This window comes from Spermophilus citellus, assembly GCF_964194105.1.
Source record: "Spermophilus citellus genome assembly, chromosome: 16".
Lineage (NCBI taxonomy): Eukaryota > Metazoa > Chordata > Mammalia > Rodentia > Sciuridae > Spermophilus > Spermophilus citellus.
Genome location: NC_138196.1, coordinates 5045725 through 5059117, shown reverse-complemented (window position 1 = coordinate 5059117; position 13393 = coordinate 5045725). Strand labels below are relative to the sequence as shown.

At 34.1% G+C, this 13393-nt stretch overlaps 1 protein-coding gene across 1 annotated transcript in view; it reads right to left on the bottom strand.

Moving 5' to 3' along the window:
* Positions 1-12339, bottom strand: part of LOC308635058 (UDP-glucose:glycoprotein glucosyltransferase 1-like) — a gene marked incomplete at both ends in the record, with an annotated part of 64906 nt that extends 52567 nt beyond the window's left edge. The window contains 3 exons of the mRNA XM_081269322.1: positions 3541-3623; positions 4879-4982; positions 12251-12339. Coding sequence (XP_081125448.1) covers positions 3541-3623; positions 4879-4982; positions 12251-12339 — 276 coding nt within the window. The remainder of the gene's footprint in view (positions 1-3540; positions 3624-4878; positions 4983-12250) is intronic.
* Positions 12340-13393: the final 1054 nt, after the last annotated feature.

The following is a 13393-nucleotide window of genomic DNA, read 5'->3' as shown; positions in this document are numbered from 1 at the left end:
AATGCAATTTTCTATGCCAAATTTCTAAACATAGTTGGACATGGAAAACATAGGCTTTAAGCAGAGAACATTTTTATTAGAAACACAGTGTAAACGAAAGACAAAAATAAACATAATTATTTGCACCACATTGAACCATAAGAGAAATGGAACCTGGAATTCAGAAAAGAAAGATTCAAACTTTTATACTTGGAAATGTGGATGACATGGATGCCTAAAGTGAAAAGGATATTACAAGCTTTTGAAAGAAAATTAATGTGAGTGGCAGATAATGGTTAACCAATTAGAATCTACACAGTGTCTTCCAGGGGCTTTGTCAGCTGTGCACTACAGAACATACAGGTATTCATAGCCTCTATGAAGAGCATTATTCATCTGTGTGATCTAAAATTATTCCCATAGTACAGATGAAAAAATATGGGTACCTGGATACTAAATTTAAATTAAATGCCCCACAGAAAACTACCCAGAGACAGAACTGCATGAAATTTCTTCAAAGACCATCAATGTATTGTTACCTCCTGACACAGGGATGTCAGTCTGGGGAAATATTATTTTCTCTCCATTTTGCAGAGAGTGCATTGAGAATACATTTCAGGAGCAACATAAATACTTTTTTTTTCCTTTCATGTTAAGAAACTATTCAGAAACAGAGCTCACAAGACATATTTCTTAGAAGGGTAAATGCCTGGAGATGAAAAAAAAAAAAAAAAACAGCAGTGGCCCTGTGTGACTCAGTAAGGAAACAAATCTAAAAGGCTTATTAGAAACTGAAGAGAAACAAGTAAATATTTCTGAAAATAAATATTTTCATTAGTTGCTATCTCCACAACAAGTCATTAAGTAAACAACAAATTATGTATGAATATTTCTAGGATTGGCAAATTTTATTCCATATGATTTTATATTAAACCTCAAAATCCAGATAATAGAATTCATGATTCACTGCCAAAAATATTACATAAAAAATTTTAAGGAGTGGATGTTTAGTAAATATGTCATTTAACAATTTTATTACCATATGATTTTGAAGAAATTTATTCATTTTCCTGCAGCCATAGTGTAGAGAAATTTCTTATTCATTTTTCCAGTAGTAATTAACAAAGATAAGCCCTAGAATCCACTTTAAATAACCTACCCTCACAATCACACAAGAAACCTATAATAAATGATGAAGAAAGGAAAAAGTCAATTTGAAAAAATAATTTAAACCTTTTTTCTTTTTCTTGAAATAAATCCCTAGCTGCATTTTTGGATCCATTTTCTCATCTTTTAAGCCAAAAAGATATAAAGGACAGAAGTTTGAACTGCAAATTTATACATGAGATATTTTTATTAACTATAAAACACTAAATGTTTAGAAATTTAAGAAATACAAAATAAAAACTATCATGGGAAAAATTAAGCAATATTGATGAACATTTAAATCAAATTAATAATCATTAACTCAAAATGAGTTTAAATTAGTATCTATTTGTGGAAACTATTTTGCTATCAAATATACATGACACTCCCTATCACAGAGACTTACTGAATTTAGAGCATATGTGATCCTGATAACATATAAGTACACAATGGTAGTCACCCAAACACTTGAAGCCCAAGGGCATGGCTCAATACAATATACATCTTAGAAGAGATAAAATAATAATCTGTAGGAAAAATGATCACTAAGGCCCGTCACATTTCATAATATATCCAGTTTTAAAAAGAGCATAAAACACTATGTATAAATTTTACATAGGTACCTTATGCAAATGGTATTTCACATGTGTACATTTTTAGAAACAAAGTATGTAGAACTTATGAGAAAATAAAATTCACAAAAAGCACATAAAAGACTGAATTATACAACCCACACATAGATGATAAAACTCATCATTTTAAAGGTGATAATTTTCCTTCAACCCACAATATATCTCACCAAAATTGCTATGTATAAATATGAATATATCAAAGTGAAGTCTACTTTTATGTGTATTCTTCAAAGCAATAATTTTTAAAAAAAACTATAAATAAATATACAGTAGAAGAAAGTAGGAGAATAGGGAAAGGGGAACTTCTGGATACTGAAGGGGAGCAAATTATATTCCATGTTTTATGGTTATGTCAAAATAAACTTGACTATTAAATACAACAATAATGCAATGATAAAAAAAATCAGCAAGCTTTAAATGAAGTAAGAAACCAAAGCATAAATTTTTAAAATTCATCTTAAAAGTTATATGTAATTTTAGCCAAAAACCTTTTCAATTATTAGAGCAGGAAAAGAACTGATCATGAACTATTATTAATATGTATTGTGAAATTGTAATATTAAAATAATCATCAAAGAATCAAAATATAAATAAGATCCCCATATGAATATATCTGTATGTAAAAACTGTATGTTTTATTGCAATAGCAAAGTCTAGATAAATCAAACCATAACAAAAATAATGTCATCAACTTAGATAGGACCTTTCTCAAAATAAATTTAAACCTGTTAGAGCTGTTTACTGGTGAATAGTCCTTGCTTCACCAATGCTGAGGTATAACACCAGAGAAGTATACCAAGGTAAGTTTACAGTGGAAAGTAGAAGCTTTATTAATGGACAGCAGAAAATACTTCTCCCCAGAGGAAAAAGGGGACTCAAGAGGTAGAATCATGGAAGGGTTTTTTGGTTTTTTTTTTCTTTGTTTGTTTTTTTAGCTAAGGTCTTTTAGCTTTTTATAGCTAAAGTCTTCCTTCAGCTATCCCACATTCCTGTCACATTGCTGTTCTTTGTTCTGTTATCTTGCAGTGATGGAATATAGGTGGGAAGGCCAAAAGTGTGCAGCACAGGTGGGCTGAAAGAGTAATCTGGGCAGGTAGGGCTTTTGGATTAGCATCTCTATGTTTGCTGGGGGCTGCTTCATTAAAATTTTTTTGGGATGGGCTAAGGACCTTGGGGACATTTTTAATTCCCTTTTCCCTGATTCTCAATGTGGTGTTCATTCTTGATTTTACTGAATATTAGACCCAATTTACCTAACTACACTAACTACCTATCTGTAAAACTGGCTTCACTACCAAGGATATGGCTAAGTAGTACAGTATCCCTGACCTCACCTAACTTTAACAAAATAATGAAGAAAGTAAAAATAAAAGAATGCCAAAATGAAAATTAGCTAGGTCAAGAGGAAATTAGTTACCCCAAAATGACAGCTGCTCTCCTGCAGGAAAATGGCCTTTGGAAATGTGATTTTGATAATTATTTCACCTATCAATCTCCAGAATTTGAGCTACAGGATCACACCTGCCACATAGCATTTTATGCAGATGCTGAGGATGCCCTTTGAGCATAAGGAAGGTAACAAAGGGTATCTGCCACTGACATGTTCCCCACCTGGTTGGCCAGTAGGACTGAGGACATAGTGGCCCAGTGGAGAACTTAAGCCTGCAGACTACAGAGACTGCCCAGAGGACCAATCTGCTAGCTCCTGTTTCCAACACAGCTAGTCTTGTGGTTCCAATAGTCTTTCTCCCCAGCCTCCCTTGCTAGGACAATGCACACTCACCATTTCCTGGTTCACAGGAGTAGGGCTACTTGGGATCCTCAGTTCCTGCACAGCAGAACAACCTGTGACTCTGAAGTGTGAGACTACAAATGGCAAAAATGGAGGACTCAGGAAGTGAAAGCTCTTCCTCCCTGATGACACACAGGATTGGACAGTTCCCACAAAATGCTCTTGATTAGAAAGGGCTTCTGATCATGAACATTGAATCTGAGAGAAGTGAGATTTTTTTTGAGTGACAGGCAATATTATCCAAACCAGGCATGAATAAGGGCTAGAATTTATTTTTTTAATCTGAGAAATGTACCCCAGAGCCTCAGGCTGCTGTTATTTTAAGGCAAGGTTTTTTCCATAAGTAGGAACTTACCCAACCAACAGAACATTTTCATTTAAACTTACATATAAAGTCATTTCAGTTAATAGATTATATATGCTTGTATATTATTCAGGAATTAATATAAAATAATGACAATAACTATCCAATTTTATTTAATTTTTTTGATCTCTGTTCTTTTTAGGTGACAGATTGAACTGGAAAGAAACCCCCTAAAGTAAAAATGCCCAATAAAAACAACACATAATGGGATGTAATTTTGGCTCAGCAGTAGAGTGCTCACCTCCTATGTGCAAGACCCTGGGTTCAATCCTCAGTACCACATAAAAAATAAATAAGTGAAATAAAGGTATTGTGTCCAGCTACAGCTAAAAATTGCATAAAAAAACATAAGGTACAAAGTGAGAAACCAGCCTCTACCTAAGAGCAAAGATTGTCCAAGGAAGGGGGCATGACCTTGGTCCTTGGAAAGACCTACAGAGTATTCCTAGGCACATACCCATCCTGCTTAGTTGTTTCTCTACAAATAACAGGAGAGATCTGCTGTTCCTGGTGTCCCTGACTCAGTCAGGCTAGGTGGGGACCCAGAGCAACCCCCTAGCAGCCACAAAACAGCATGAGACAGGGAAAATACCTGGGATGCCAGATGACTCTCCAAGGGGTTTATGGTGGCTGATAATATTTTGGGAAACCATAAAATTCAGCAGATACTCCCCTCATGGCCTAAGCCAATCAGTTCAAACGAATCCCCATTTTGTACTAACCAATCACCCTTACCCAACTTGTTCCCACCAGTGAATGTGCTAATCATGTTTTAGAGTTGTTTACGATTTCCCCAAGGTGTGTGATGATTTGCTAAGAGATGCTATGATGTATGGGGGGTACCTGCCTTCCACAAAGAGTGTACAAAACTGCTGCAAACCCTGGGCTCAGTGCCTCTAAGCCACAAGTTGCTTTGCATGTGGAGGACTGAGTTAGCTCGCAATAAACACCTCTTTGCTGCTTACATCGGGTCTTCGGCTCTGGTGGTCTTTTGGGGGTCCTGAATTCGAGCATAACAGTCTCTCCCGAAACCCATGGGAAAAGCAGACAGCACTCCAGTTCTCTAGGACTGCAGTTTTATAACACAAAATGTTGTCTTGAGAACTTTACGCAGATAACAGGATTTTGACAAGGGTAATACAAAGGCAGGTAGTAGGTTAATGGTATAAATGGTTCAGCACTTAGAGAGTAAGTTTAGATCACAACATCAGAATTTAAGATGCACCACTAAAGTTTCAGAGTGAGTGTTATTTGGTCAGGGAAAGCCAGAATTTATGAGTCATCACTAAAGTCTCAGGGAGGGTTGTTATCTCATCAGGGAAAACTAGACATGGGTGAGTTCAAGGCATTGGCAGGCCTTTCAAGCAAGTTTACAAATCACAGTAATTTATAATGAAGCAGAAATTAACTTTTCATGCCTTTGTGATGAGATGGCGCTCAGTCTTAAAAACATATTAGGCTGGATTTTTCACTTGCTATAGCCATAGCTTTTAAAGTATATATTTCATACTTTAACAAGTATGAGCATTAAATTATTAATATTAATTACTACTAATTTATTAAAAGACTGAGTAAAATAGGAACTAAGATATTTGTTATTAAATGCATAAAAATTTTGATTAATATATTGATAACATAAACATGGAAAATTCTGACAATGATAGACATTTAATATAAGGGCTTCAATATTATAAGTCCCTCATGTTCAGTCCTTCAATGATTTTTTTTTTTCATTTTAGGTCATTTTGAATTACACTTCTGCAAATGTTTGTTAAGTATACAAATTCAAGATTTTGTATTTTGTAAAGTAGAAAAATGGCAGATTTGAGCTCCTTTCAGGATTTTAAAACTTATAAGCCATGTGAGGCATCTTAGCACTTTTTTTTTCATATTTGCACACAGTCCAATTCTAGAGAGGAATGAGTTGGAGATATAGTCTACTGTCCTGAGCAAAAGAGAAATTGCCTTAGGCTATTTCTAAAGCTTTTAACTTTTCTAACTTTTCAGAATTTTTGGTAATATGAAAAAACATTATTTATTTTAATAAATGAATTATTTGAAATTAATTATTTTCTTTCCTGCATTATTTTTCATTTTCATTGATTTTTTAGAAGAACTAACAGAACAGAATTCCAACAGTGTTCCATGTAAATTTAAAGGTATGTTGCTGATGATCAAGATAGAAAGCAGAAGCAAAACATCATCTAGTTTGATGGTTCTGGTTCAAACTACAGAGTTACTTATTTATTTCTGCTATTATTCACTAGGTTCCTGAGGTTGCAGAAATCACGAGTCAACAAAGAGAAAAGTCTTTTTAGTTTGTTTCTCACAACAAATTCAAGCTAAAATACACTAGTATTACTGTAGTTTCAGACCACAGTGTGTTTCTAAATAATAAAAATAATATGTATACATAAATATATAAATATAAACTAAAATACAATATTAGATAGATATTTTTCTGGATAATCATCTTGTACATATTTCCCTTTAGACACAGTTCTGGGAACAAAGTGTCACAAATAAGACATGGATCCTACATTGCTACACAGAGTAATTAAGGCACATACTAAGAGCTTGGTATAAAACTTGGCACAGACACACAAATAACTAGAGAACACCATAGAAAATTATACCTAAATGCAAAGCAGCAAATTCATAGACTTTAAGTACATGAAGAGATAAGCTTTCAAAGCAAAGTTTATAATTCAGTTGCTCCTAATATACAGAGATAGAGATATTTATTAAGAGATGTTTTTTTGCAGATTTTTGGTTTAAAAATGGAAAGATCAAATAATGTAGGTGATTTAAACATGAGCAATAATATTTTTCTGCATTCAGTACCTGTTTTGCAGATATATGAATTATAATTAATTCCAACCAGTAAAATGCAGAAATAGTGTAAAGATTATTCACTATGAGTAAAACTACTTAAAAAGAGAACCAAACTTCCATTCCTGTCCAAATGTTTATTCCTGACAAAAAGACTGCTTCTTTTGAACCATTTCTGTAGATATGATTTTTTTGTAACAAATATTTTGGTGATAATTTTTGCCTATTACTTATTATATTTATGTTTCACATTTTCTCTTGTCTTATTTTACCACCTATATTTTGAAAGAAAAAAAATTATATCTCCTTAACTCCCTTGATATTTGAGCTATGTTTTAATTTTTAAGCTTAAATCATTTCTATAACGAAGACTATGCTTTCAGTAAAGAATGACAATTATTATGCACCTGGCTCATTTACAGGAGTTTTGTTGTGTTCTTTGATTTTATTTACAGTGAAGTAAAAAAAAAAAAAAAAACGTTAATGTTGGACCAAAGCACATAGAAAAGACCACCAACTCCAATTTTAAATCAAATTAAATTAAGATTGTGTTGTGTACACAAAAGCTGGCCAGGACTGTCTCTTACAAGATCCCATGCTAGAGATCATCCCCCTGATCTTTAAGAAAAAAGTTTTACAGCACAAAAAGTTACAAAGAAGGTGGGTGTCTAGGGTACGTACAGCTAACAAGATTTTGATAATAATAATAGAAAGGCAGAAAAAAGGTTAAGGATCTACATGGCTAACATTTCAAGGTAGGGAATAAATTCAGCTCCAGACATTAGAATATATGAGCAACCACTGAGATTTAGAGAGAATTGTTATTTGGTTCAGCAGGAGTCAGAATTTATGAGGCACCAGTAAGGTTTTAGAAAGGGTTGTAAGGGATAGCCAGGCATAGGTGAATTCAAAACACAGGTAGAAATTCCAAGCACATTTAAAACATCAAAATATTGTCAGGTCAAAGAGAAATTTTAGTTTTCTTACATAAAACAGAAATAAAATTTTAACCTCTAAAAGCTCTAAGAGATTTTATGTTTTTTGTATTTTCTCACATCTAATGGCTTCTGGCATTCCTTTGTTTGTGACCACAAATGCTTCTCTTCTGTGTTCGTTGGGCTTCCAAAACAGAAAAAAAATATATAGATAAGCCCTTCTCATAGGGAATATGTTTCTAACATAGCAAGTAGAAACCTTTAACCCCACAGGGTCTGACAACCATATTATAGGATATGAAAGACTCTCTAATATGCTTGTTCTTCCAACCATTGTTGGCAAAGATTGACAAAAGTCAATTCATTGCACAGAATGAGTGAGATGGGTCTCTGCTCTGCAGTCCAGAACAGGTGGTAAAAGAGCCTCCCAAGTGAATTTAAGACAGGGCTTTACATGACATAGCTGACAAAATCCTAAAAAAACAAAAGAAAACATAAATTCAGAGAGAATCATACCCACATAATCTCTTTTGACAGAATCAAATTCATAAGAAGAACAGAGGACAGAGGCAAATCTAAAGGGATTTAACTATATTTTCTTTTTCTAAATTGCAATTAATGTCTCCCACAATTACACAGTTCTGGATCTCCTCAGTTACTACTTTATCATTACCTTCAACCTACAATGCATGAGGCACACTGAATTTACCCTCATACTCATGTACTTATCACTTATTTTTTTTCTATAGAAATGCATATGCATATAAATATATTTTTCCCACATTTCTAATATTCTACCCTGAAAATTTCTATGATATCACTTCCCTGAAATGCATTTTCATTATTTCATGTCAGTTCATCTAAATATTCCCTATCATGTGTTGGAAAAGATGAGACTACTCTAAGGCCCTTCTTATTTGACTATTTATAAACCATAATTAAAGGTCAACCTCAGTGCCTCCACAGAACTTAAGTCTCATTCACCTTTCTCATTCATAGTGCTTTATTTTTTAAGTAGGTAGCAGAAATTTTATTTTGAAGGAGAGTAAATGACTTAAATCCATTCAGGGTACTTTAGAGGATCCCAAAAACCTATGGTTGTGGTTTTTAAACAACTTTATCACTGAAAGATCTGGATTACAATCCAAGTTGGACACTGATACTATGCTTCCATGGGAAATGGTTTCTTGGTTGTGAATATTGTCTTTCCCTTTCCTCTATAGTCTTGGAAATGTGTGGGTTGTTTGAACTTTTAGAATCATTATTTTTAACACACTTAGCATGGACACATTAGATAATAGATGACATCCATATTCTGAAAAAAAAGAAGACCCTTCACCAAGCCCTAAATAAGTGATAAAATAATCTCTGGAAAAAATAAGAATCATCCATTAGATTATTTTTTAAAAAATACTAAGAATAAGTTTAGTGAGTAATACATACTATACTAGGAAAAGTAATATAAATGGAATTTTAATTTTTAAAGTTCTTTCTGATTAATACAAAGAGGGTATAAAAAGCTGGGTACATGGGCTGGAGTTGTGTCTCAGTGGTAGACTACTTTGCCAGCATGTGGAAAGCACTGAGTTTTATTCTCAGCAATACATATAAAGAAATTATTTTTTGGTTTTGTTTTTTAAATACATGAAGCATATTGCATCACAATTCTTATTACAAATATAGAACAATTTTTCATACCTCTGTTTGTATATAAAGTATGTACACATCAATTCCTGTCTTCATATATGTACTTTAGATAATAATGTCTATTACATTCCACAATCCTTGCTAATCTTTACACAACACTCCTACACTGGCTACTTCATATAAAATTGCCTCAGGGATTTAATGCATTAATCAAATAGATATTCTGCAGCCTATGCAGTGCTGTTGGAATGACTATTATAAAAATCTAAAATTGTCATGTATGGTGGCATATGCCTGAAATTCTAGAAGCTATGAAAAATGATGCAGGAGAATGGTTAGATCAAAGACAGCCTCATTAACATAACAAAGCTCCAATCAACTTAGTGATAGCCTGTCTCAAAATATAACATAAAAAGTAATGTGGATGTGTCTCAGTGGTATGCATCCCTGGATTCAATACTCAGCACCAAACCAAAAAAAAAAAAAAACAAGCAAATATCTCATAATTAATAGGGAATCCAGGGCACATAAATATGTAAAAATATTGGTGACAATATAAATTTAATAAATATATATTTTTTATTAAAGTGTTAGGGATCTTTAAAAGCCCAAAATAAAAATGCCACATAATCCACTAGTAATTTGGGGTAGCAGTGCAAGGTTGTACATGCCTGTACTCCCAGTGGCTTAGTAGGATAAGATTTAGAAAACTAGGGGTTTATTCTCAAGGTAAAGACCAGCCTCAAGAACCTGGCAAGGTTCTAAGAAACTCAGTAAAACCCTCTCTCAAAAATAAATAAATAAATAAATAAAAGTGTTGGATACTGGGTATGTAGCACACTGGGAAAGTGTCCTGGGGTTAATCTTTAGTATTTACATAAATGTAAACATATAAATAAAAATTCTTGTTAAAAAAATTATACAATCCACTAATAATAACTCTGGGTATCTATGTAAAGGGATTGGAATCCTTTTGCTAAATATATTGCCACTTGTCTATTTTTATTGTATCTTTATTCACAGTATCTAATAAAATGAAACAAATGAAGTACCTTTTAGATAAAAATTTTATCAGAAAATGCCTTCCAGTTGCAAAGCATCCAATTAGTTCATCCCTTCAGAAGCTACACACTTAAAATTCAAACTGGTCCCTAGAAGGCAAGACTTAGATAGTAGTGTTTTGTAAATACTCCAAAATTTTTGATATCTCTGTGAACCTTGTTTCAGATATTCTAAAACTTAGAACTAAGTTCCCATTACAGTTTTTAAAATTTCTTATTTGGGATACATAAACCTCATTTAGGAGAGATTCATTCTTTTTAATGTCACCTAATTTTATTCTACTTTCTTCTCATGTGAAAATCTCAGAACGATAAATTAAAATCTTTTAAAAAATGTCCTTCAGTTCTTGTAGAAAAACATAAATGATGCATCCATTTGAAATAAAACTTGGGAAAATAATGATTGATAATGCTGAAAGTGGAGTTTTGATATAAGCCAAAATTTCTTAGTTTGCCAATTGAATCTAGGTGCTTGTCTCATAAATTTTAAAGAAAAAAATCTAAAAATTAGCAATCCCACCATGTGGTATGAGGAATGATATCAGAAAAAAAACTCATTTTGGTGTGCCATCTCAGAAGTTTACCAATGGTTTAGACAGAACACAGAGCAAAATGCATTTAGTATAGGCTTTGGAAAAGGCTTACAGACTACCATATGGGTTCACTTTCATTCTTTGTGTGACCCATCCTTTTTTCTTCAAATTCAATCAGGAATCACCCCTGGGACAAAGGATTTTGTTGAAGGTGTTCTCACAAGTGGGCTTCAAGGTCTTTTACATTTTAAATAGGCCTTAATGGTGCTCATTAACATATCTTCCATTTAGCCTCCAGGTGTTGTTGAGTGAGGCCCATTATACACATTACAAGGTCATTCTATTATCTATTCTATTTTATATAGTTTTTCTGTGAACAGAAAACCCTAGTTTTGGATCTGTGAACAGAGAGCTAGAAAAATAGGGGTTTATTCTTAGACCTATGGAGAGCTAAGCTGAAGTTCTGGATTTCAGATTTTTGTTCTGATTTGAGATACTGCTTCCCCTACATTTAAAAATCTCAGGACTCATGAGGAGAATGAGTTAAAAGCCAGCATCATCAAATTTGTGGGACCCTAAGAAACTCAAAGGGACCCTGTCTCTAAATAAAAATATAAAAAAGGGGGTGGGAATGTGAATCAGTGAATGAACCCCTCTGGGTTGAATTTCTGGTACCAAAAAGAAACACACACACACACACAAAAAAAAAATTAAACAAACAAACCCTCATGAGTAACAAGCCCTAAAATCAATAGCCTATCTCATGCATGAGTACAACAAATGGATTTGGGGTTCTCTCCTGGTAATTATCTCAGTCTTCACTATGCAATCTGGAGACATGGTGGACTCATGGCACATGGAAGTCCACAAATGGCTTTAGAAAGAAGCTGAAAACACCATACAGCAATGGAATGAAATGCCCAGGTTTTCAACTGCTGATCTAAGCCTCACTAGAATAGTCAGAGGCAGGTGAAGGATAAGCTGCCCCACAGAGACCCTCTGGTCACAAGATTCTGGAGAGGACCACGAGGAGTCCCTAGCTATGACTGCCAATTTCCACCATTGCCACTCCAGTCAGCTTTAAGCCACCTTCATACCCAGTCTCAAGATAACAAGGCACACTTACCATTTCCTGGCTTTCAGGGTTCTCAGCGTTCTCCCTGTGATTTGTTTTCAGATTCTGCATAGCACAGACACCTGGGCTCTGGATCCCGGACCGAAGCCTACAAAAAGATTGAAAAAATGATGGGATCCAGATGCCAAGGGAACAGAAGATTGTGGAAACCCGCCCCCTCATCACCAGCTGCATGAGGATTGGACGGTTCTCACCTAAGAGACTGATTGGTCAAGGCTTCAGGCACTGCCTCCAGCCTGAGCCAAGTGGGTGTAGAATCCATCTGAATGACAGGCTGCTCCATTGTCATTGTTAAAAGACTACAGATCAGGGCTGGGGATATAGCTTAGTCAGTAGACTGCTTGTTTTGCTTATATAAGGCCATGGATTCAATCCCCTGAACTACACACATACACTCCTGCCAAAAAAAAAAAAATTAAGTAAAGGACTTTGGGGACTAGGGTTATGGATCAGTAGTAGAGTAATTGCCAAGCATGAGTGAAGTACTGGGTTGAACACCCAGAACCTCATTAAAAGACCAATCAACAAACAAACTACTAATGGTATTGTGTTCATCTAAAACAAAAAATATTCAAGAAAAAATAGACTGTGTATTCGACTTGTGCACCTTCACTACAGAACCCATAAACACTTTTTATATATAATATAATATATATATATCTTCAGACAGTGTATAAAATTCTCCAATGATGGCTTTTCAAGTAACTTATATTACAAGTATGCTTCAAAACCCTGAAATCCTCCCCACGTAACTTATTATTATTATTATTATTATTATTATTATTATTATTATTACTTGAGGGTCTGTGAATGTGTTTTTTTTTAAAGAGAGAGTGAGAGAGGAGAGAGAGAGAGAGAGAGAGAGAGAGAGAGAGAGAGAGAGAATTTTTAATATTTATTTTTAGTTCTCGGCGGACACAACATCTTTGTTGGTATGTGGTTCTGAGGATCGAACCCGGGCCGCACGCATGTGAGGCGAGCGCGCTACCGCTTGAGCCACATCCCTAGCCCCTGAATGTGGTTATTTTAAGGCATAGTTTTCTTCCAATACTAGGATCTATCCCAGAGGGAATTGCATTGGCATTTAAAACTGTTTATAAGGTTAAAGCAATTTGTGAATAAATATGTCTATATTTTTATTTATGAAAATGATATCACAATTTATTTAATTTCTTTCTTAACTTTTTTGTTCTTTGTCTCATTAAAAAGCAGTTTGAGCTTTAAACTCATTAGCAATGTCCCCATATCCCTTCCCCCCCAAAAATTGACTCACATGTATAATTCAAATTATTGAGACTCATAAATTTTGGATCCTTTACTTTAACTAGTGAAGTCTA